The sequence below is a fragment of the Mustela nigripes genome, chromosome X (assembly GCF_022355385.1).
Source record: "Mustela nigripes isolate SB6536 chromosome X, MUSNIG.SB6536, whole genome shotgun sequence".
In the NCBI taxonomy this organism is placed as follows: Eukaryota; Metazoa; Chordata; class Mammalia; order Carnivora; family Mustelidae; genus Mustela; species Mustela nigripes.
Window position 1 is genome coordinate 77,629,183 of NC_081575.1, and position 26,060 is coordinate 77,655,242.

Sequence of the window (26,060 nt, forward strand, 5' to 3'; positions counted from 1 at the left end):
CAAATAAATAAATAAAATCATTTTTAAAAATAAATTAATTAATTTTAAAAAGAGAGAGAGACAAACAACTACTGGACCACGAGGGAAAAATTCAAGAGATAAGTGATACCATAAGACAAAACATTAGAATAATTGAGATTTCAGAAGAGGAAGAAAGAGGGGAACAGAAGACATATTGGAGTGAATTATTGTAGAGAAGTTCCCTAATATGGCAAAGGGAACAATCATCAAACTCCAGGAAGCAGAGACCCCCCCCCCCAAAATCAATAAGAATGGTCCATACCCTGTCATATAAAAGAAAAATTTACAAGTCTTAGTGACAAAGAGAAAATACTGAAAGCAGCCCGGGACAAGAAGTCTGTAACATACAATGGTAAAAATATTAGATTGGCAGTGGACTTATCCACAGAGACCTGGCAGGCCAGAAAGAACTGGCATGATATATTCAGAGGACTAAACGACAAAAACATGCAGCCAAGAATACTAGATCCAGCTAGGCTATCATTGAAAATAGAAGGAGAAATTTTTATTTCAGGACAAACAAAAACTAAAAGAATTTGTAAACACCAAACCAGCTCTACAGGAAATACTGAAAGGGGTGCTCTAAGCAAAGAGAAACCCTAAAAGTAGAAGATCAGAAAGGAACAGAGACAATATACAGAAACAGTCACCCTACAGGCAATACAATGGCACTAAATTCATCTGTCTCAATAGTTACCCTTAATGTAAATGGGTTAAATGCCCCAGTCAAAAGACACAGAGTATCATAATGGATTTAAAAAAAAGACCCATCAATATGTTCTCTACAAGAAACTCATCTTAGACCCAAAGACACCTCCAGATGTAAATCCGGGGTGGGGGGGCATTTTACCATGCTAATGGACATCAAAAGAAAGCTGGGGTGGCAATCCTCACATCAGATCAATTACATTTTAAGCCAAAGACTATAATAAGAGATGAGGAAGGACACTATATCATACTCAAAGGGTCTGCCCAACAAGAAGATCTAACAAGTTTAAATATCTATGCCCCTACCATGGGAGCAGCCAATTATATAAACCAATTAATAACAAAATCAAAGAAACACATCAACAATACTACAATAATAGTAGGGGACTTTAACGCCCCCCTCACTGAAAAGGACAGATCATCCAAGCAAAAGATCAACAAGGAAATAAAGGCTTTAAATGATACACTGGACCAGATGGACATCACAGATATATTCAGAACATTCCATCGCAAAGCAACAGAATATACATTCTTCTGGAGTACACATGGAACATTCTCCAGAATAGATTACATCCTGGGTCATAAATCAGGTCCCAACCGGTATCAAAAGATTAGGATCATTCTCTGCATATGTTCAGACCACAATGCTCTGAAGCTAGAACACAATCACAAGAGGAAAGTTGGAAAGAACCCAAACACATGGAGACTAAAGAACATCCTTCTAAAGAATGAATGTGTCAACTAGGTAATTAAGGAAGAATTGAAAAATATCAAGGAAACAAATGATAGTGAAAACACAACAGTTCAAAATCTGTGGGACACAGCAAAGGCCATCCTGAGAGGAAAATATATAGCGATACAAGCCTTTCTCAAGAAACAAGAAAAGTCTCACCAATAATCTGATTTACATAGACATAGGAATCTCAGAAGAAGAGAGAAAAAAAAAGAATATTTGAAGGAATGATGACCAAAAACTTCCCAAACTTCAGGAAAGACATGAATCTATGAATTTAAGAAGCTCTAACTCCAATAAGACCCATCCAAAGATATTGACACCAAAATACATTATAATCAAATTGCTGAAAGACAAAAACAGAATCTTGAAAGCAGTAAGACTAGTCACATAAAATGAATTCTCAGAAGTTTAACAGCTGATTTTTCAACAAGAACCCATGGAGACCAAAACAAGTAATAACATGAATTCCGCAATTCACATGATATAAAATCAGTGCTGAGAAGGCAGTTGCATTTCTATACACTAATAATGAAACAGAAGAAAGAGAAATCAAGGAATTGATCCCAGTTATAATTATACCAAAACCCATAAGATACCTAAGAAAAAAACCTAACCAAAGAGGTAAAGGATCTGTACTCTGAAAACTATAGAACACTTATGGAAGAAAGTGAGGAAGACACACAAAAATAGAAAAACATTCCATGATCTTGGAATAGAAGAAAAAATATTTTTAAAATATCTATGCTACCCAAAGCAATCTATACATTCTATGAAATCCCATAAAAATACTGTCAGTATTTTTTACAGAGCTAGAACAAATAATCTTGAAATTTGTATGGATTCAGAAAAGACCCCAAATAGACAAAGGAATGTTGAAAAAGAAAACCAAATCTGGAGACATCACAATTCTGGGCTTCAAGGTCTATTACAAAGCTATAATCAAGACAGTAAGGTACTGGCACAAAAACAGACACATAGATCAATGGAACAGAATAGAGAACCCAGAAATGGATCCTCAACTCTATGGTCAACTAATCTTTGACAAAGTAGTAAAAAATATCCAACAGAAAAAGTCTTTTCAACAAATGGTGTTGGGAAAATTGGACAGCCACACGCAAAACAATGCAATTGGACCACTTTCTTAGACCATACACAAAAATAAATTCAAAATGGATGAAAGACCTCAATGTGAGACAGGAATCCACCAAAATGCTAGAGGAGAACACAGGCGGCAACTCTTTGGCCTCAGCTGCAGCAACTTCTTGCTAGGCACATCTCTAAAGGCAAAAGAAACAAGAGCAAAAATGAATTATTGGGCCCTCATCAATGAATCTTGGAACACTGAAAAAATTAAAAAAAAAAAAAAAGATGAAATTCTTCTGCATGGCAAAGGAAGCCAACAATACTAAAAGGCAACCTAAGGAATGGGAGAAGATACTTGCAAATGATAAATCATATAAGGGACTAGTATCCAAAACTTATAAAGAACTTATTGAACTCAATATTCAAATAACAAAAAGTCCAGTCAAGAAATGGGTGGAAGACATGAACAGACATTTCCTCAAAGAAGACATACAAATGGCCAACAGACACATGAAAAAAATACTCACCATCATTGGCATCAAGGAAATATATATCAAAACCACAATGAGATACCACCACATACCCATTAGAATGGCTAAAATTAACCACACAGGAAACAACAGATGTTGGTGAGGATATGGAGAAAGGGGAACACTCTTACACTGATGGTAGGAATGCAAAGTGATGCAGCCACTGTAGAAAATAGTATGGAAGTACCTCAAAAAGTAAAAAAGACCCTATGACCTAGCAATTGCACTTCTAGTTATTTATTCAAAAGATACAGAAATTGTGATTCAAAGGGGCACATGCACTTCAATGTTTATAACAGCAATGTCCACAAGAGCCAAACTGTGGAATCAGTCCAGACATCCATTGGCAGATAAATGGATAACATCGTGGTACATATAGATAAACAATGGAGTACTACTCAGCTATCAAAAGGAATGAAATCTTGCCATTTGGAAGGATATGGATGGAACTAGAGGGTACTCTTCTAAGTGAAATAAGTCAGTCAGAGAAACACAAATACCTATGATTTCACTCATATGTAGAATTTAAAAGATGAAACAGATGAACATAGGGTAATGGAAAGAAAAATAAAATGAAATGAAATGAAAACAGAGAGGGAGACAAACCAAAAGTGACAATGAACTCTAGGAAACAAACTGAGGGTTCTTGGAGGGGAGGTAACTGGGTGATGGACATTAAGGAGATGTAATGAGCACTAGGTGTTATATGCAACTGAAGAATCACTAAATTCTACCCCTGAAACTAGTAATAATGTGTGTGTGTATACTAAATTGAATTTAAATTTAAAAACTTATAAGAGGCAAAGAAGAACAATATATATTGATTAAAAAATAAATTTATCAAGAAGATATAATAAGAGGGAGTCTGGGAAGGTAGCAGAGGATGATGACCCTAAGCTCACCACATCTAGATAACAGCCACATAAGTACAACTAACACAGAAAATGAACCAAAGTCTGGCTGAATAGATTCTTCATGGTTAATCATAGAGAAGAGGTCACATTGAAAATGGTAGCAAGGACAGAGTCCCAGTTGGGAACCAAACTACAGCCAAAACTAACCACGAATGAGAGGGACACCACAAGCATGGAGAAGGGAGAATTACAGACCCCACACCAGGACCCCTAGACATGGTGTACCTGCACTGGGAAGATGAGTCCCCATAACATTTGTCATTGAAAACTAGAGGACTTTAATACCATGATTTTTACAGTTAGTGGAGCATAACACCAGGAACATTAAATATTATCAAGTTTGACCCCAGGAGAGCCAGAGGACAATATGGAACTGAGTGTCCCAACCTAAAGAGGTGGGATAACATTCATCCCCACCAAGACACAGCAGAGAAGCAGAAGGTTGAAAAGCACCTGGGGCACATGAGAATGATATCTATTTACTAATATCATAATATGCACTGGAGGGGCAGGGATCTTTAGGAAATGTCTCCAAAAACAAAAGACCTAGAGGGTATCATTTCTCCTCCTACCCTCAGCTTAGATACCGGAACACCTATGGTACACACCACAAACATTTTCAATAAAGCTTGCTAATATAGCACACCTTGCTCCCATGTTTTCCTGCTTAATCTTCTGTATCCAACCCACCCCATTCAACAGGAGTCCCTCAAAAGTCCCTCAAAAGCTTCATTCTGCAAGCAGCCCCAACAGTGATCAGTACAATTGTAATTTCACTCTTGCCCCTGGAGGAAAGGAAGATAACCACACATACGTTCACCTGCAGCCCCATCAGTGAGCTAGGGGAAGACATCTGATCTAACTGCTGACCCCACCCACCAAATAAAACCGCACAGAACCAACACGAGGAGAGAGCCCTATAATTCAGGGTTACCACAGCACTGACAGACTGGAGGCAGATATCAGGTCTGACCACATTCCCTCTCCAACCAACAAAATCATCTCAGGGGCCAACACGGAAAAATGACCCTGCAGTTCAACCCAACTGCAATCCTAATAAATGGGTTGAGGGCAGGCATCTGGTCTGACCCAACTACAAGTCCAAGGTGGCCCCACACTGGGCCCTTAACTGCACAAGGACCAAAGCCTGCTCACAACACTCAAAGAAGAACATGTCAGGCAACTAAACTGAAGGGAAACATGGTTCAAACACAACAGCAGGACACATAAAACTTATATAAGAGATACCCAAAATGCTTTTTCTGCATTAGTTGAGAGGACCAGGTGGTTCTCCTCTCTTATTGATTTGTTCTATCACATTGATTGATTTGAGAATGTTGAACCACCCTTGCATCCCAGGGATAAAACCCACCTGGTCATGGTGGATAATCTTTTTAATGTACTGTTGGATCCTATTAGCTAGGATCCTGTTGAGAATCTTGGCATCCATATTCATCAGGGATAATGGTCTGAAATTCTCCTTTTTGATGGGGTCTTTGCCTGGTTTGGGGACCAGGGTAATGCTGTCTTCATAAAAAGAGTACAGAAGTTTTCCTTCTGTTTCTGTTTCTTTGAAACAGCTTTGGGAGAATAGGTATTATTTCTTCTTTGAATGTTTCAAAGGAAACATTCAAACATCTGAATCCATCAGATCCTGGGCTCTTGTTTTTTGGGAGGTTTTTTATCATGTCTTCAATCTTGTTACTAGATATTGGCCTATTCAGGTTGTCAATTTCTTTGCGTTTCAGTCTTGGAAGTTTATAGGTTCCCAGGAATGCATCCATTTCTTCTAGGTTGCTTAACTTATTGGCATAAAACTGTTGATAATAATTTCTGATGATTGTTTCTATTTCCTTGGTGTTGGTGGTGATCTCTGCCCTTTCATTCATAATTTTATTAATTTGGGTCCTCTCTCTTTTCTTTTGGATTAGTTTGGCCAGTGTTTTATCGATCTTACTGATTCTTTCAAAGAACCAGCTTCTAGTTTCATCGATGTGTTCTACTGTATCTCAAGTTTCTAACTCATTGATCTATACTCTGATCTTGATTATTTCCCTTCTTGTGTGTGGGGTTGGCTAAATTTGTCATTGATTTTTCAGTCCTTTAAGGTATAAAGAGAGTTGTTGTATTCGGGATTTTTCAATTTTTTTGAGCGAGGATTGGATGGCTATGTATTTCCCCGTTAGGACCACCCTTGCTATATCCCATACGTTTTGGACCAATGTATCTTCATTCTTATTGGTTTCCATGAATTGTTTAAGTTCTTTGATTTCCTGGTTGATCCAAACATTCTTGAGCAGGATGGTCTTTAGCTTCCAAGTGTTTGAATTCCTTCCAAACTTTCTCTTGTGGTTGAGTTCCAGTTTCAAAGCATTGTGCTCTGAGAATGCCCAGAGAATAATCTCAATATTTTGGTATCAGTTGAGCCTTGATTTGTGACCTAGTATGTGGTCTATTCTGGAGACAGTTCCATGTGCACTCGAGAAGAATGAGTATTGTTGTTTTAGGGTGGAATGTTCTGTAAATATGTATGAGGTACATCTGCTCCAATATGTCATTCAAAGCTCTTGTTTCTTTATTGATTTTCTGCTTCAATGATCTATTACTGAGACTGGCATGTTAAGATCCCCCACAATTAATGAATTCATATCAATATGACTCTTTATTTTGATTAACAGTTAGCTTATGTAGTTGGCTGCTCCCATATTGAGGACATATTTACAATTGTTAGATCTTCTTGGTGGATAGATCCTTTAAGAATGATGTAATGCCCTCCTGTATCTCTGACCACAGTCTTTAGCTTAAAATCTTTTTTAAAGACTTTATTTATTTATTTGACAGACAGAGATCACAAGTAGGCAGAGAGGCAGGTAGGAAGAGAGGAAGGGAAGCAGGCTTCGTGCCGAGCAGAGAGCCAGATGTGGGGCTCAATCCCAGGACCCTGGGATCATGATCTGAGCCAAAGGCAGAGGCTTTAACCCACTGAGCCACCCAGGTGCCCCTTTAGCTTAAAATCTAATTTATCCGATACGAGAATTGCTACCCCAGCTTTCTTTTGAGGCCCACTGGCATGAAAGATGATTCTCCATCCCTTCACTTTCACTCTGGATGTATCTTTGGGTTCCAAATGTGTCTCTTATAGAAAGCATATGGACAGATCCTCTTGTTTTGTCCAGTCTGCAACCCTGCACCATTCACCACTGTTGTTCAACATTGTACTAGAAGTCCTAGCAACAGCAATCAGACAACAACAACAAAAAATAAATAAATAAATAAAAGGTATTCAAATTGGTGAAGAAGTAAAACTCTCTCTCTTCGCAGACAACATGATACTTTATATGGAAAACCCAAAATACTCCACCCCCAAACTACTATAACTCATACAGCAATTCAGTAGTGTGGCAGGATATAAAATCAATGCACAGAAATCAGTTGCTTTCTTATACATTAACAATGAAAATACAGAAAGGGTATTTAGAGAATCGATTCCATTTACTATGGCACCAAGAACCATAAGATACCTGCGAATAAACCTAACCAAAGAGATAAAGGATCTGTACTCGAGGAACTACAGAACACTTATGAAAAGAAATTGAAGAGGACACAAAAAGATGGAAAAGCATTCCATAGTCCTGGATCAGAAGAATAAACATTGTTAAAATGTCTATACTGCCCAGAGCAATCTACACTTTCAATGCTATCCTGATCAAAATTCCACCGGCATTCTTCAAAGTGGTGGAACAAACAATCCTAAAATTTGTATGGAACCAGAAAAGATCCTGAATTGCTAAGGAAGTGTTGAAAAAGAAAAACAAAACTGGGGGCATCACATTGCTTGATTTCAAGCTTCACAACAAAGCTGTGATCTTGACCAAGACAGCATGGTACTGGCACAAAAACAGATACATAGAGCAGTGGAACAGAGTATAGAGTCCAGATTTGGACCCTCAACTCTACGGTCAAATAATCTTCGACAAAGCAGGAAAAAATATACAGTGGAAAAAAGACACTCTCAGATTCAATAAATGGTGCTGGGAAAATTGGACAGCTATGTATAGAAGAATGAAACTAGACCATTCTCTTACACCATACACAAAGATAAACTCAAAAAGGGTAAAAGACCTCAACATGAGGCAGGAATCTATTGAAATCCTAGAGGAGAACATAGGCAGTAACCTCTCTGACATCAGTCACAGCAACTTCTTTCAAGATATGTCTCCAGGGGCGCCTGGGTGGCTCAGTGGGTTAAAGCCTCTGCCTTCTGCTCAGGTCATGGTCTCAGGGTCCTGGTATCGATCCCCATATCAGGCTGTCTGCTCAGCAGGGAGCCTGCTTCTCCCTCTCCCCGCCTCTCTGCCTACTTGTGATCTCTCTCTGTCAAATAAATAAAATCTTAAAAAAAAAAAGTGTCTCCAAAGGCAAAGGAAACAAAAGCAAAAATGGGATGTCATCAAGATCAAAAGCTGCTTCACAGCAAAGGAAACACTCAACAAAACAAAGAGGCAACCCACGGAATGGGAGAAGATATTCACAAATGACTCTAGAGACTAAAGGCTGATATTCAAGATCTATAAAGAACTCCTCAAATTCAACACGCAAAAAACAAATAATCACATCAAAAAATGGGCAGAAGACATGAACAGACACTTCTCCAAAGAAGACATACAAATGGCTATCTGACACATGAAAAAATGTTCATCATCATTAGCCATCAGGGAAATTCAAATCAAAACCACACTGAGATACCACCTTACCCTAGTTAGCATCACAAAAATTAACAAGACAGTAAACAACGTGTGTTGGGAGAGGATGTGGAGTAAGGGGAACCTTCTTACACTGTTGGTGGGAATGCAAGTTGGTGTGGCCAATTTGGAAAAGTGTGGAGGTTCCTTAAGAAATTAAAAATAGAGCTACCCTAGTACCCCGCAATTGCACTACTGGGTATATACAAAGATACAGATGTAATGAGAAGGGCCATCTATACACCAATGTTCATAGCAGCAATGGCCACAATCGCCAAACTGTGGAAAGAGCCAAGATACCCTTCAACAGATGAGTGGATAAAGAGGATATGGTTCATATATACAATGGAGTATTTTGCCTCCATCAGAAAGGATGAATACCCTACTTTTGTATCAACATGGATGGGACTGGAGGAGATTATGCTGAGTGAAATAAGTCAAGCAGAGAAAGTCAATTATCATAGGATTTCATTTGTGGAGTGTAAGGAACAGCAGGAGGACATTTGGAGCAGGAAAGGAAAAGTGGATTAGGGGAAATAGGAGGGGGAGATGAACCATGAGAGACTATAGACTCTAAGAAACAAACTAAGGGTTTTTGGAGGGGTGGGGGGGTGGGGGCATGGGTGAGCCTGATGGTGGGTATTAAGGAGGGCATGTATTTCATGGAGCACTGGGTGTGGTGCATAATCAATGAATCTAGGAACACTAAAAAAATAAATTTAAAAAATTCAAAAAATAAGAAAACTATACCATCATGAACAGTGGAGGTGTGGGAATAGCAGTATAAGAATTAAGGGATTTAGTTGACAATAAAATGAAATTAAATGCGAAAAAAACTGAAAAAAGAGTGTATTTAAAGGGCTTGATAATAGAGGCTGGCACACAGTAGGTGCTTAATCAATGTTAAGGTGACAGTACAATGCAGAGGAAAGAATCTGCACATAGCTTTTATCACATCTGGGTTCCAATCCTGGTACCAACATTTAATGTTTTGGTTATGTCCAAACAGCTTCCTGAGCCTGTTTGTCTTTCATATGGGGAGACTAATCCCTGGGAGAACTGTATTGAGGGTTAAAGGAGCTAACAGGTTTTTGGGGTTTGGTGCAATTTGTGCTCAAGTAGTACTTAATTCTCTTCTTTGGCTGCCATAGAATGCAGGAGTGGGCTGCACTTCCCTGCCAATCAGCCTGCAGCCAAGTGCTCCAGTCCATCATGTGGTTCTGATTTTAGAATTTGAACAGGTAGAACACCTGGGTTGCTCAGACAGAAGCATCTGCTTTTAGCTCAGGTCATGATCCCAGAGTCCTGGGATCCAGTCCTGCATTGGGATCCTTGCTCAACAGGGAACCTGCTTCTTCCTTTGCTTGCCGCTCCCCCTGCTTGTGCCTGTGCTCTCTCTCTGACAAATAAAGTCTTTTTAAAAATTGAATAGGTAAATTAGCAGTGACATCATGAGTAAAGAGTAAGATGATGTGGACGTTTGGAGTAGGGGGAAAGAGTAAAGTGATCTAACAGCCACTCCCTTCAAATGTGCTCAGTTTCAGCTAACCCACCCCAATATAGAAGCTCCCTTGAGGATGTAGGCTGTGAATAAATGGTACCAGAACCCTTCTGAATCATGGAATTCAAACAGTGGTCCTGGATGAGAAGTGGTCATGGAAGGGTGGGGCCCAGCCAGAGTGCTTCAGTTCAAGGGCTCCTCCAACCCAATGTGCCTAAAAATGCCCCAAGGTATGATTTGCCCCTAACACATCTAGCCACAATACCAACACACACCTTGTTTTCCTTTCATGCAAACACGGTAGCACTTACAACAACCAGCCAGGCTTGTTTTCTTCCCTCTATCCCTGCCCCAGGCCCTTTTAGAGACAAGGCTCATCACTATTCCCCCTACCATCACTGCCACCCAGATGGGGACCTGCAGACTTGGTGGAAGATGTATAGCCTACAGACCATCACAGGAATGTCTTGCCACTGAGATCTGTTGCACACTGATAAATAATCACCCTCCCAGGGAATCCCCCCACCCAGGTCTACCAGCAGCCTCGCCTCTAGTTGTACATTTAACTGTCCAAGACGGTTTTGTGAGAGTTACTCCTCAAACCAGACCAACCTACAGGATGAGGGACAAATCGTTAGCATCAGGGATCTGACGGTAATTTTATTTCTCTTGTAAAACAGAGTAGGGGTTAAATAAAGGATACGGGGTTTGCTAGTCCAGTGACTCTGAACTCTTTTTTTCTTTGAACAATGAAAGGGACAGTGAGAAGGGGCATGGTGGATGAAGAGGTTTTTTTTAATATGCAGGTATTTCAGGGAGAAGCACACCATTCCATCTGTATTCCCCCATCCCACTGGAACTGGTGCTTGGAGGGACAAGAGGGGGTGAGACTAGTCGATCAGTCATCAGTGTTGCCAGAGAGGTCGAGGACAGACATCATGGAATCAGACAACTTGCTGGCGAGTTTATCTGCAGATGGAGAAATACAGGTAGTCACTTGGTGGCTGGCTTGCCAACAGAACGCCCACAGGAGCTGGCCTAGAGCTACCCTGGTCTATATCAAACTCCCAAACTGGCTCACTTACTCCCAAGACCAAACAACAAAACAACTGGGTGGGGGGTATTGGCAGCCAGCATGCAATCTCACAGGTAGACCCATCTGCCTACCTGTGAAATGTTCACCCCAATATAGCTTCTATATCAGAGTGTCAGACTCACTGGTCTCCAAGTATTTTTATCCCTTCCTAGTATCCAAACAGCAATTTTCTTTTACTGCGTTGAACTTAGCACTCTTGTCATTACCCTCAAAGCTCTCATAGCAAAGGGGCAGCATGGAAGTAGGGACTTTAAGCCTAAATGCTCACCTCCCATCCTCTAGCCATACCCTACTGTCCCTCAGGGTTCCCCTCAGACATAACCTCCTCCAGGAAGCCCTCTCTGATCACCCCTACCCCACCACAATCCAGGTTAGGTTCACCAGGCTGAGTTAGGTTTCCTCACTCTGCTTTCTGTGTCTGTGAATACTCCGTGTTGCCAATGTCTGTTTTCTTATTTCCTCCTCACTCTCTTATAGCAAGACCAGGAGTTCAAGGGTAATTCATCTCTGGATTTCCAGTACTCACTGTGAAACCAGGCCAAGGGCAAAGAATTGGACTTCTGTGGTCAATCCTACGTTTACATTTTGGCTCCATTAAATAGCAGTTGTTTCACCTTGAGTGTGTCAATTAATGTCTCTGGGCCACAGTTTTCTCACATACCAAATGGGGATAATACTTGCATTGAGTTAAAGATTAGTGGAACATGAAGACCTAACTCAGCCAACTACACAACAGACCACCTTAAAATGAAGGAGGAAGTTCTTTTGTGAACTGCCATTAAATGGAAACATGATGTGGCAAAACTGTATGTTCAGGTGACTAGTGTTTGCATAGAAACAGAGGACAAAAAATATAGATATAGAGATATTTGCTTGTGTACCTATCTCAGAAATGAGATAGAAGAAATTAACTGGTCACTATGTGAAGAGGTCTAGATGACTGGGAGATTGGAAGGAGAAAAACATTTTGCTGTATATCCCTTTGTACCTTTTGAATTTTGAGTATATCACCTAAGGATATAGTAAACATTACATAGAACCCATAAGCTTCCTAACACAGAGAAAGCAGCTAAGAAATAAATGGTGGCTATTTGACACATAGACTAGGCCAATGGTTCTCCAAGTATGGTTCTCAGAAAAGCAAATCAGCATCAATCAGGAACCAGTTAGCAACACAAATTCTTGGGCCCAATGGCCAACATACTCAAATCAGAAACTCGGGGGGGGGGGGGGTGCTCAGAACTCTGTGTTTTAACAAGCCATCTAGGCAATTCTAATAATGAGTAAAGTCTGAGAACCACTATGCTAGTAGGTGAGTCCCCTAAGCCATCCCTGGCCCTTAACTAGGGTTAGCCTGGCACTGGACACATTCAGGAGCTCCTAATCGGGCCCAAGTGGGTGCTTTTTGGAGCATGAGAAGGAGGGGTATGATCAGATGTCCCCACCGGTACGCTTCTGCATCTTCTTCTTATTCTTCAGGGCAGAAGCAAGAGCCTGGCCCTGCTGCAGGGGATCGGTCTCCATGATCCTCTGCAGCACTGGGCGGCGGTCCACAGGGCAAATGTCCACTGTGCTACTCTTCCTGGGGTAGTGATCCACATTGCGTTTCGCCCACCCCATCTGATGTCGGTTCGGATTGGTGCAATACCCAGTGAGATCTCCAATCTGGAGAGAGAGTGGACAACAGTTAGGTCTGGGCCCCTAGAGTACCACCAAGACTTCTGCAGAGGAGACAGGTTTGGTTAAGAATAGGAAGCCTAGAGCCACACAGAACTAAGCTCCAAGTCTGGATCCATAACCAACTAGAAGGTGCTTAGTTAATTTCTCAGCTGTAGCTGGCTCATCTGTCAAATGGGGTAGACAATGGGTAGCTTACATGGCTTTTGCAAGAATAAAGTAAAGAAGCAGGGTTACTTGATCAATGACGGTTGGTATTATCCTTTTCTCAAGTGACCCTACAAAGTCTTACTCAATTTAAAAGTATTTTCCATTTTTCTCTCATTGAGTAAATTTATTTACTTATTTATAATTTTATTGTTATGTTAGTCACCATACAGTGCATCATTAGTTTTTGATGTAGTGTCTCATGATAGTATTTTCTGATGCCTATTCTGTGCCCAGCTCTATGTGGGGAAATGGAGAAACGAGTCAAATGCAGTCCCATCTTTGAGAAGCAACCAGTCTAAAGAGGATACAACCAACCAATACCACAAACCAAGTTAGAGTTTGTTAAGTGCGCACTAGAAAGACACAGTGTTAAGTGGCAGAGGTTTTAGAGAAGGCGGTGATCAATATGCTTCTACTGATGGGAAGGTCATTCCTGACCATGAACAATGGAAAAGCACAGAAAATAGCTGGGCATCCAAAAGGGTGCCTGTCTGGCTGGAGTACATGTGGGTACACATGGATGGTAAAAGCAAACATTGACAGAAAGTTCACGGTGTATAGTACACACATATACATGTGTGTACACATATATATGGACACATATACAAACTCATTACTCCTGCAACAGTGCTATGACAAACAAAGCACCTAAGGTCACAGAGCTAGCAAACAGGAATAAGTAAGAACCCTAGCAGTGAGGCTTATACTAATGTATGACTACCCATTACACTATGATGGGGAAAAGGCAAGGCTACCACACTATACAACTCTGGGGCTGCAGCAGAGAGCACCATTCACAATATGGCACACCTAAATGGTTATCTCTCAGAGTTGTACAAGGAAGTGGCCCTGCTCAGGTTCCCTGAACCTGAGTCTGGAACCTATAGCATAGAGCGGGGAACTACTCTAGGTCCCTAAGGAAAAACGGTATGCTCTGGGGCTTATGGGATCACTGAGAAATACTACCAGACAGACTTAAGCACACAACTTTACACTGGTTTTCCTGTAAGTACCAGGGGAATCTTGAAAACTATGAGAATGAGAATGGCATGTCACCACCACACTGCAGGCTTCATCATCTTGCACAGAATATAGGGTGACAGTTTCCTTCCTACGCCCCCCCACCTCCACCCCAGTCCCTTTCTTCCCAACCTGATTTTTACTGTGGCTGCCAGAGTGAAAGTTCCTTTTTTTTTTTTTAAGATTTTATTTATTTATTTATTTATTTGAGAGGCAGAGAGAGAGCAAGCATGAGTCTGGGGGGAGGGGGAGGAGGATAGAGGGAGAGGAAGCCTGATATAGAACGCTATCCCAGGACCCCAGGATCATGACCTGAGCCACAGGCAGATGCTTAACTGACTAAGCCACCCAGGAGCCCCCTGAGTATGTGTTCTAATACATGATGACTGTGTCATTTCCTTGCTTAAGAAACCCTTCCAGATATTGTGGAACCATCAAAAATAAAGGATGGCTCTTCAGTAATCATGGGGCACAATCTACAAGATAAATTTGTAAGTGAAATAAGCAAAGTGCTGAATACAACTAGCATGCTATTATTTGAATTAAAATAGATCTATCTCTGTATAAGTATACATGCATGTGCATGAAAGAAAGAATAGCTATGAAAAAGACATTCAAGTCTGTGAATAGTGAGTGCCTTCAAGGAGGGGACAAGGCAGCTGGGAGACAGCTGCAGGAGACAAAGTTACTTTTCACTGTATCCACTTTAGTATCTTTTAAATTTTATACCACGTACACATACTACCTAGTCAAAAAATAAATAAAAGTATCTTTTTTTTTTTTTTTCAGGGAGCCGATGCGGGGCTTGATCCCAGGACCCTGGGACCATGACCTGAGCCAAAGGCAGATGCTCAACAACTGAGCCACCCAGACTCCAAAAGGTATCTTTTTTTATAAAAAATATAAAATATGAAAAACATTTTAAATAAACAAAATGGGGAAAAAATAGAAAACCCTTTGACAGAAAAAAACAACCAATTGTCAGTGTTTTCCTAACACCCCTGGTTTAAGGTCTAACTCAAGGACTGCTATGATCTGATTCCAGATTCATCTCTCCTTGCCTCCACTCTCACTCCAACCACCCCATAGTACAAACGTTTCCCCAAAACACCACTCTCTCTCCTCTTTGGGTCTCAGCATAAGCACCATCCAAGCTTCTGGCCACGGGCCGCTGCCTGACTCAACCAGAGAATTCCTCAGCCTCCAAGAAGTAGCACAAGGATCAAGGCCTTCAGGGAGACTTCCCTGACCCACAAGTAGTACAGGTTAGGGCCCTTGGATCCATGCTTTCCCAGCCTCTGCCCTCACCCCTAGTCTGCGTGTCTCCTGTAACAGTGCAGAGGTCTGTATGTGAAACCCACTGAACTGTGACCTCCTGAAGGGCACAGATAGGGAGACTGGCAGAAGCAGCTGAAAAAGCCTCCAGGAATCATAAGCAGGCATACTGACGTGATTTGATCACAGAGGTACTGGGGAGCCATGACAGGTAAGGTGACATGGCCAGACTGTGCAATTAGAAACCATGACATGGCCAGACTGTGCAATTAGAAACCATGGCACATATGTTGAGGTGAGAAAGGGTTAGAAACTAGGACTAGGCTTATAGAAATGGCAGGGACTATAAGAAGCTAATAGCTTCTCAACAGACATAGGAGGGAGAAGCCACAGGACTTGCTGACTGACCATCTGGTATACTGGATGCTAGCTGGAGGGAAGAGTCAGGGGTACCTAGGTTTGCAACTTGAACAACTGAACGGGGATACCTGTTTTCTAGGCTGGAGCCAGGATGGAAAAGCTACTTGAGAGAGCATGCCTCCTCCTTGGACCTGCCATTGCCTGGTAAAGGATGCACACACCTGATGCCCACAGGGCCCACGGGGAGTGAATGAATGACCTACATTCCCCACCCTTACAGGCATACCTTGTAGAAGCCAGGCAGAAGGAACCAACTACTCCCCAGAGCCCTGGGTAGAGGAGAGGGTTACCATGAAGAAAGGGGATGGGTACCTTGTACACAGTGGTTTTATTTTCCATGGCATCTGCTATTTTCATCATCGGAGAATGGAGCCACTTAATCTCCATTTCGAGTGGGTCCATGTCACCCAACAGTTCATCTGCTTCTCCAGTGGCCAAGCCTTTAAAACAACCAACACCACTGTCAGAGCCTAACTCCTCCCTGCTGTCAGGCCCCCTGCCAGTGCCCCCACCAACCCGTTCAGGCCTCAGTGGAAAGGATATGTGGACACTGCCCAAGGGAGTTGGGAGAGAATGCTCCTTCATTCCTGATGGGAGGCCACATGACAAAGGATGAAAGACATGGGTCTTGCCATAGGGCTTTCACCTGCTGGGAACTGGTCTTGGAGCCTTAGCTTCTTCATCAAGAAAATAAGAATACCACAAGCCTATGACATGGGGCTGCTGTCACAGCAGAGGATACCTGAAACACACTGGCCTGAGACAGCAGCCACTGGGTTTCTGTCCGAGGATGAGGCCTCTCTCCCCTTCCCTCTGGCCCCTTGCCTGGAGCTGGCCTCCACTGCAAACCATTAATGTACACCTTGCCCTGGACCCATGCTATCCTCCCCCCTACTTCTAAACTTTGTTCCCATCCCCTTCCTCTAATTCCTACTCACTCTTCAAGATCCAACACTAGGGCCAACTCCCCTAGGAAACTCTCATCATTAACCTCTCCCTCTCCTCAATTTTCCAGACCTCAATCTTTTGCCAAAGCACGTTCTCAGAGATGAAACCCCTCTTGCCCTCACATGCAACCAGGGTCAAGCATCATCATAGGAACACACACTCTAATTCATCCCAACTACCCACATGGTAGAAGAGAGAAGTAAAATTCAGAAAGAGAATGGACCTGCCAGAAGCCATCTGGGGAATAGTGTCTGAAGCAGGCAAGTCCTCTTGTCCTCATCTGTAATCTAAGGACACTAGAAGGCCCTGAGAAGGAAAGCTAGTGGCCCTTAAGAGAAACCAGAAGCCAGGCCAGTCAGGGCTACTTCCAATGCCCGTGTGTCCACAGACAGGCCCAGAGAGCACAGGGCACCTTTCTGAGGTGGGGTAGAGAAGGAAGGAGAAGCCATAAGCCAAAGTCGCAGATGGTAGTACCTGAAGAGAACAAATTTCCTATAGGAGTTTCTCAAAGCCACATCTCTGTACCCCAGCAAGTGATCACCATAATAACAACTAATATTCACCAAACACACACTCAAAGCCAGCACTGCTGTGTTTTTACATATTAAGTTAGTCTTCATGACCATCTTACTGGGTGAATGCTACTATCTCCATTTTATAGATGATGCCATTGAGACTTGGAGAAATGAAGTAATGTATGCAGCATCACAGAGCTAACAGGAAACAAAACTTGAATTTAACTCCAGGCAGTCCATTCTTTTATCCACTTAGCTACTCCAGGCTGGGACAGTCTTAGACCTCAGGGCAGAAGAGCTGCTTTAAATACTACCTCTGCCTGCCACTGACCATGCACCATTCAGGAAATACCAGCTTTCTGTGACTCCAGTGCCTCCCCACCAATGGGGGGTGAGAACAAAACTCTAGGAATAGACATGCAGTACCTGAGACAAAGCTTAGAGCAGCGAAGGGGTTTTGGAGAGGAGTGTTTTAGTCCACTCCAGGTCCCAAGAGATGGGGAAAGGACCCTCATATTTCCTGAGCACCTCACTGTGTACACAGTACTTTGCAGACTTTCTTTCCTATCTACCAAGAGTCCACAACCACCCACATGGCCCAGGTTAGAATTCTCCACCTTGTGGAAGAAAACATTAAGCTTAGAGTTGGTTAAATAACTTTCCCAAAGCCAGAGTAGGGCCATGGCAGGGTAAGGTCAAGCACGGGATTTGTTGCTGGGTCTATGTGCCTCCCACCTAGGGCAAGACAAAGTACCAGGCAGGCCAGTCCACTGGCCCCTACTTACATTCCATGGTGTCTTCATTGGCCTGCTCAGTATCCTCAATGTCAAAGACTTCAGTCATCTCCTTAATGATCTCAGCACTGAGATGGGCAGGCAGAGTGTGAGTGGCAGGTGGGAGTGTATAGAAGCTGATCTTCCCGCTGCATTGGGAGATAGGAGGAAACTGGCAATGTCATTAAGAGAACAAATGACCAATCAAAGAGAGGATGAGTTCCCGTCATAAACGATGAAGAACAAGGAAAACCCACAGTAGCTTCCAAACAGTAAGAAGCTGACTTGCTGAATAGTCACTGGCCACAAATTCCAAATGGGGACATGATCTGGAGCTTCGGCCTTCCCCTGACCTAGGAAACAGGATGCCAGGCTGCCCCACCACCGCAATAAACAGAGATGCACCCTCCCCACTTTGTGGAACCTGACTCTCCACATGTCTACCCTCACCCCTAGCCTTCACCTCACCTCACCCAGTCAGCCAAAACAGCTTTGGCTGCCTGCTCCTGACTATATATGCCTCCCTTCTTCTTCTTCCCCAAGCGGTGAGCCACTGCAGTCAGAAAGTGCTCAGTAGTCTGGAACCCAGAGATGCCATAATAGTTGGAAATCTGGTGAAGAGAGAATGAAAAAAAAACATGAGGAAAAATGAAGGGCCCTTGGAGCTGAGCAAGGCACGAGCAAGAGTCTTCTGTACCTCCTCCAGGTTACAGCGTTGGAGGATGGTCTCTACCGGGGTCACAGGGTCTATCAACTTCTGCACGTGGACACAGTTGCGCAGGATGGTGCCCACCTCTGAGTTCGGTCCTGGGACAATGCCTGGGGCATCCAGCAGCCGAATGAACTTGTCCAGATAGACCTCCTGCATGAATCTAGGACAGGGAAGAGGAGCTAAGAGAGACTGCAAGGCACTTATGAGCTGGGATGTATCTGGTATCCCCTAGGTCCCAGGCACACAGCTGGGAGAGGGGCGAAGGGCAAACAGCACACTGATGAAGATGGAGAGATGCGGGCCTAGGGGCTCTGGGGCCTACAGACCTGGGACTAATGCTCCTCTAGTCCCTGCCACTGGTGACTAAGCTGCAGGACTGTGAGCAAGCTCCTGATTCTCTGAGCCTCCGCTGCCCCAACCAGAAAGTGGAGTTGCTTACCTATAGCCCCATCTTGCTTGGCTAAGAGACTTCAAGGAGCTGAGGAGGAAGCACCCAGCTCAGTGCCTGGCCCACACCTAGGGTGTACCAGATCAATGAGGACTATTAGTGAGACTCCCATGCCCAGGGAAGAGTCAGAGGCTGGGCCAAGATAAGGAGAAGGGCAGGGGCTGAGGACACGATAAACGGGGGAACAGTATAGTCGAGGAGCTATGGAGCTGGGGAGCAGGGAGGTGCTTACTTGGTGATGCCAGGAACGGCTCCCACACTGCATGCACGGCTGCGCTTCAGGCTATTGATCAGGCTGCTCTTCCCAACATTAGGAAGACCTACAAAGGAGTGGCAGATGACTCAGGCCAGGAAGGGCCCTCAGGAGCATTTGGGCCAGCCTGTATGTGGGCAGCACAGGAAGGGACAATGACCAAGCTATGGGGAAGCCAAAAACAGAGACTGGCCTCCTGCCTTCCCATCCCAGACCCTGACCAAGCCCCAACATGGCCTACCTACCCTTTTCCTCCATTTGTGAGCATACTGGGTAGACAAGTCCCTCTCTCAGTAATGACACTCACCTCCCACTTACAACCAGCCTGGGAAAGGTGCTCAATGCAAGGCCTCTGTAACACGATCCAACAGAAGGCAGACATGAAGAAATGTCTGCCGAACAGAGAACCATCTGTCCTGATGTAAAATTCACCTGGTGGGTAGTGGGAGAGCCCTCTCCAGAGGGCTGAACCACTGTCTGCCCGTGGTGTATGCTTTCTGTTCAAGCATCTATGAGTACCTCCAGGCCTGTGGATGTCTTTGTGGGCCACCCCCTCACCAGGTCTCTTGTTCTCACCATTCTTCTCTGTATGCCAGAATTTATGCACATAACGCTCTTTTTAAGATTTTATTTATTTGAGAGAGCAAGAGAGAGAGAGCACTAGCACAGGGGCGGGGGGACAGAGGCAGAGGAAGAAACAAACTCCACACTGAGCAGGGAGCCTGACATGGGGCTGGATCCTAGAACCCTGGGATCCTGACCTGAGCTGAAGGCAGATGCTTAAGCGACTGAGGCACCCAGGTGCCCCCACAGACAACTCTCTTATGGATGATGGATGTGTCTATGTGTGTGTATCCCCCATGTGTGGAAGTCTCTGCACATCAATGTATATGTGTGTGTGTGTGTATGTGTATGTGCATGTGCGTATACATGCACATGCATATCTCTTGGTTGTTCTCATTCTAAATATTACTCTTTTTTCCATGTTTACTTTCTCCCGCTCAGTCTTTTCCTCTATCATGTATTTCTTTCTCTGCATAGCTCTATCTAAGCACCTTACTCTACTGGTTTTTCTCTTTGTCTCTCATTCTGGCTGTTGACCTTTCTGATTCTCCCCACCCCATCAATTCTGCCTGCCCCTCTTTTTATTTTTTGCTTTTTTAAATTTAAATTCAATTAATTAACATATAAGGTATTATTAGCTTCAGAAGTGGAAGTCAATGATTCATGGTTCTTACATAATACCCGGTGCTCATTACATCCTGTGCCCTCCTTAATGCCCATCACCAGTACTCCATCCCACCCACCCCCTCCCCTCCAGCAAATCTGTTTGTCTCCTATGATTAAGAGTCTCTTATGGTTTGTCTCCCTCTCTTACTTCGTCTTGTTTTATTTTTCCCTCTCTTCCCCTATGATCCCCTATTTTGTTTGTTAAATTCCACGTATCAGTGAGATCATATGATAATTGTCTTTCTCTGACTGACTTATTTCACTTAGCATAATAGCTTCTAGTTCCATCCATATCATTGAAAGTGGCAAGATTTCATTTTTTAAAATTCTGTCCCTCTTTGCCAATTTCCCTCAGTCCCTGTTTCTTCTCTCCATGGGCTTGTCTCTGTTTGTATGCCTCTGCACATGTTTCACTGTGCTTCCTTCTATCTCTGCCTGTATATTCCTAGCCTTCCCTGTCTCTATTTCTCTGTGAATATGTATTGATCTCATCATAGACATGTTTGTGTATTTGACTCCCTCTGTGACTCTAGGGATGTGACTGAGTCTGAAGGTCCAGTGTATCTGAGCACACGTGTCTCTCTGTGCCTTTATTTGCTTGCAAGAAACAGAGTTGGGGTGAGTACGTGCAAAGGACTTGGGTCTGCATGTGTGTTGCCTCTGGGTCTAGACATATCTGCACAAGTGTGGATCTGTACATATATTTGTGGATCTGTATGTGTTTGTAGGACTGTGTGTGTTCCTTTGTCTACCTCTTTGTTCTGGTTCCTTCCCTGTGCACCACTCTCGGAATCTATCTGTGTCTGCCTATCTCTCCATTGTTTCTCTTGAAGGATTTTATTTATTTGTCATAGAGAGAGTGAGAGAGTGTGAGCACAAGCCAGGGGAGTGGCAGGCAGAGGGAGAAGCAGGCTCCCCGCTGAGCAACGGGTCCAATGTTGGACTTAATCCCAGGACCGGATCATGACCTGAGCTCAAAGTAGATACTAAACCAACTGAGCCACCCAGGTGTCCCTCTCTCATGGTTTCTTTGGTTTGTCTGTCTACCTCTCTATATGCATAAAGTATCTAGCCCTCTTATGTCTCTCTCTGTAGGTCTCTATATCCTTCTGGTATGTTTTTGTGATCATTACCTCCCTCTCTTAGCATGCCTCTGTCGTTTAAATCCATCTTTCCTTTCCACTCCTCACCAATCCCATCATTTCCCAGTTCATTTTCTATGTCTATTCAGATCTGTATATCTCTACCTTTTTCTCAGTATCCAGCTCTCCCCAATATCCTTCTCTTTTGGCTTTACTTCCTCTCCCTGACAGTCTATCTCTACTTCTCTCAATTTCCCTCTTCTCTCTCCCATTATCCTTCCCTCAGTGCCCTGGGTTCCACACATGCTCCGGTATGAGTATTAGCTCTACCTTGTCTCACACAAGGCTGCTCCCCACAAGTCCCTTTCCCTTCTCTGGGCCTTAGTGTTCTTATCTGTCAAAGAGATATGTTCACTCCTCCTTTCCACCACCCACAGCTCTGGTAGGATGAGATGGCACCAAATCCAAACACAACCCTATGTTATTTGGTCCATGGTTCTAACACTCAACATATGGGGGTGACTCTCAGTATGCCTTCCTATGTTCACCAATACATATTACAAATCACAAAACAGTTCCTGAACTGCTCCTCTCTTCCCCAGAGGGGTAACACAAAGCTCCCAGAATCCTTTGCCCAGTGAAACCCCTACCCAAGGAATAAGACTGGGCCCCACAACCTCCCCACAGGTCTTACCCACAACACCCACACGGATATGGGTGCGCACTTCACCAAGGCGGCAATAGTTCCCCAAAACCCTCATGAGATTTTCAGCTCCAAAGCAGGCTTTGCTTTTCAGCAGTGATTCAGAGGCCTGATCCACTGGAACAGTGCAACGATTCTGGAAAACGAGGGGTATTACAGAAGAGGCATCAGGTGGTTAATGCAGTCTGAGTCCAGATTTCCAGCTTTCAGTGAAACTCTCAGGGCCACCTCCCTGTTATCTCCGAAATCCCCAAGGCTGAAGCAGAGGGCTTCTCACACAGGCCCTGAATACCTACCATCTCCCTGCTTGTACAAGGCCCATTTTTCCACTGTCATTGCGTCTTCAGTCTTCTCTGTCCCTGCCTCTCTCTAGACACACATATCTCTTGCCTCCCTCAGCATGGAAAGGATGGCACCCTGGCCTCTTGTCAGGCCGGGTTTGAGTTCCAGCTCTGCCTCTTACAGATGTATGTGCATCAAATCCTCCCCTTCTCTGGGGCCCAGTGCCCTCATCCACAAAACAGGGACACTGCCTTCCCTGCCTGTGGTGGGAAGACAGTCTCTGGCCCACAGCCTACCTTCTCTTATTTCCTCACTTAAGACAAGGCCATTCCAGCTTCCATCTCCTTCCTCCTGATGCCACATCCTCTGCCCAGAATGCCTTTCTACCTCCTCCTCTTTCCTTACCCACCACAGCATTGCAAAATAGGAATTAAGCTAAATATCCATCAGTAATAAAAGGTTAAGGAAACAGATCCTTAAAGTGGAATACAAGTGAAAGAGAGCTGTTAGAAAAGGATGCTCATCACATTTCTGCCATTGAGAAGGCTAAAAATTATAAATAAGGTTATCAGGTTCTCCCAAATGAGTTAAGATTAAAATGCTTAATGATATCAAGTGTTGGAAAGGATGTAGGGAAATAAGCCCTCTCACACATTCGTCTACCCCAGTGGTAGGAAGATAAACTGGTATAGCCACTGGAAGGGAGGCAATTTGTCAGTGTCTAGGAAAATGTAAAATACATAGCCACTCCACCTCTCAGTATCCAACCTATATAAACACTCATCTACCAGCCAAGATAACATATGCAAGGGTATGTGCTAAAGTACTGCTTTAATGGTTAAAAATTGGAAACTAATTTTATTTAGCAACAAAAAAGTACATCTCTATTTTAAAAAATCTGCCAAGGTCAAGGGGGAAAGCCAGCCCTAGAAGGACACACAGGAAACTCCCAAACACTTCCTTCTCCTTACACATACATCTACATATATATAAAGCACAGAAAAAGATCTGAAAGGATATACACCAAGCTAACAACAATGGTTACATCTGCGTATGGATAAAGGAGCCTAGAATTGAGAGTAATGATAAAAATATTAAAGCTGTCTGTAATTGCTTTTACTTCTTCTATTTTATGTTTTCATAAAGAGTAAGTTCTACACCTAGAGCAAAGTTGAAAAATGTCCCCCAGCACCAAGTTTCTCTCCTCAAACACAATCAATGTTTCTGTAATACTTTAATAGTTTACAGCTAAAATGTATTTCTGTGTTCATTAGAAGTAGTGTGATTTGTGTTAGAGAAAAATGGAGACATATGTTTTTTAAAGCTAACAGTTAACTACATTTTCCAAATTTTCTAGGATAGTATGTACTTCCTTTATATCTGAAAAGAAGAAAAAAAAACTTTCCCCAAAAGCTAAAATATAGGAGGAGTAAAGTAAAACAAGTATTAAAAGGCCATCTAGTAAGGTAAAAAGCTCAAAGTTGAAAGCCCAATTCAATTACCAAAGGGCTGAAGGCTCTAGTGCAAGTCATGCTCCTCTAACCCTGGCCCCAGCTTACCAGGTTTTTGACCTGATGCTGTGTGCTGGCCTTAAAAGCCACAGTCGGCAGCTCATTCCGAAGGTACTCCAGCCACTTCTCTACAACCTCTTTGGGGACCAGGTCTGGGGAAAATAGAACAAGGTAGGACTAATAAGGAGAATATCATTTCAATGGCTCAGTCCAAAGATATATCCACCCACTCCCAAGGCTAGGCCCACCTCCTTATCTCCCTGGCCCTATCAGTACCTGTCCAGCTCCCAGGTTAAGATTAGAAAGGAAAATCTAGTCTAGGAGACCTGTTGGCCCTCCCTGAGAGGACCTCTGTCCCCTGGGGAAAATAAGAAAATTAGCTGCTTGGTCCCAGATACTTTCCTTCCAACCCGGGCTTCCTAAAGATTGCATTTCTCACTCTCTCTGTGGATCATTCTAGGTTGGGCCAAATGTCAAGAATAACTCTGATAAGAATATGGCTATCATTTGTAGAGTACTAACCATACATACACCAAGCACTTTATCATTAATTCTCACAACGACCCTCTGAGATTAGGACAATCACAGCCCATTTTACAGCTAGAGAAACAAAACCTCTCAGGTGACACAACTTGTCCAAGATCCTAGAGAAAATTGACAGAACAACTGGGATAAGACCCAGACCTCAGTGACTCCTGAGCCCATATACTCTTCTGCCCTAGTCTTTGGGTTCCAGCTTGAGGCAGACAGGAACTCTCTGGGGTTGGCCAATAAGGCTCAAAATGGCAAGAACAAGGGACTAAAAGGCAGAGAGGCTTGGACCCCATCCCCAACTTCTGCTTCACTGTGTCTGTGTGTGCATGCACATGTGCATGTGTGTGTAGGTCTTTAAATAAGTGATTTCACCTCTCAGATTCCAGGCTTTACAAACTGAACACGAATTCCTACCTCACACAACTGTTTTAACTACCACTGAGCTGCTGAGTCTCAGGGTCTGGTCGGAGCTAGTCTTTCAAGAAGGTCTGGTCTCTGCCCTGCCTTACCCAATTCTGCCCCAACACCCACCAATCTTGTTCAAGACGAGGACCAGCTTCTTATTGCCTTCTGCCTGCAGGACAGCCTCCTCCATTTGGAAGCAGCGGCAGCCCAATGGGTCCCTGGCATCTAGGACTTCCAAAATCACATCAGAGTATTCTACCACCTGCAGGGCAAAGAACAGGGGATGAAGGCAGAGAAAGGACTGGGTATGAATCACGCAGGTCCATAAAAGAAAGGTCTCCACTGGGGCGCCTGGGTGGCTCAGTGGGTTAAAGCCTCTGCCTTCGGCTCAGGTCATGATCCCAGGGTCCTGGGATTGAGCCCCACATTGGGCTCTCTGCTGAGTGGGAGCCTGCTTCCCTTCCTCTCTTTCTGCCTGCCTCTCTGCCTATTTGTGATCTCTGTCTGTCAAATAAATGAATAAAATCTTTAAAAAAAATTAAGGTCTCCATCTCAATCAGGAAAAACAGAAATGGAGAGGAGATGGGATGGGATTGGTGCACTCCCTAAAGAGCCTTAAAAAAACGGGTCCCATACCTTACGGAACTCCTTGTAATAAGCCTTCCTTGTCGCCTCATCATCCAACTGAGGAAACATATTTAATTCTTGCAGAACTTCCTCCTAAAGGAAAA

The 26,060-nt window shown here is 43.4% G+C and overlaps 1 protein-coding gene across 7 annotated transcripts in view; it reads right to left on the reverse strand.

Annotated features, from left to right (window-relative positions):
* Positions 1–2,448: 2,448 nt before the first annotated feature.
* GNL3L (G protein nucleolar 3 like) overlaps positions 2,449–26,060 on the reverse strand; it is a 68,342-nt gene continuing 44,730 nt past the window's right edge. For 5 of the 7 annotated variants that reach the window (XM_059385055.1, XM_059385054.1, XM_059385058.1 and 2 more), the window contains 11 exons: positions 25,966–26,049; positions 25,456–25,591; positions 24,439–24,542; positions 22,589–22,733; positions 19,562–19,649; positions 18,867–19,041; positions 18,638–18,780; positions 18,182–18,318; positions 16,246–16,373; positions 12,777–12,996; positions 10,876–11,204 (listed from right to left, as the gene is read on the reverse strand). In XM_059385055.1, coding sequence (XP_059241038.1) covers positions 11,134–11,204; positions 12,777–12,996; positions 16,246–16,373; positions 18,182–18,318; positions 18,638–18,780; positions 18,867–19,041; positions 19,562–19,649; positions 22,589–22,733; positions 24,439–24,542; positions 25,456–25,591; positions 25,966–26,049 — 1,431 coding nt within the window. In that variant the 3' untranslated portion in view covers positions 10,876–11,133. Of the gene's footprint in view, positions 2,743–10,875; positions 11,205–12,776; positions 12,997–16,245; positions 16,374–18,181; positions 18,319–18,637; positions 18,781–18,866; positions 19,042–19,561; positions 19,650–22,588; positions 22,734–24,438; positions 24,543–25,455; positions 25,592–25,965; positions 26,050–26,060 lie in introns of those variants that run through there. The other 2 variants (XM_059385060.1, XM_059385059.1) reach the window with 2 other exon arrangements.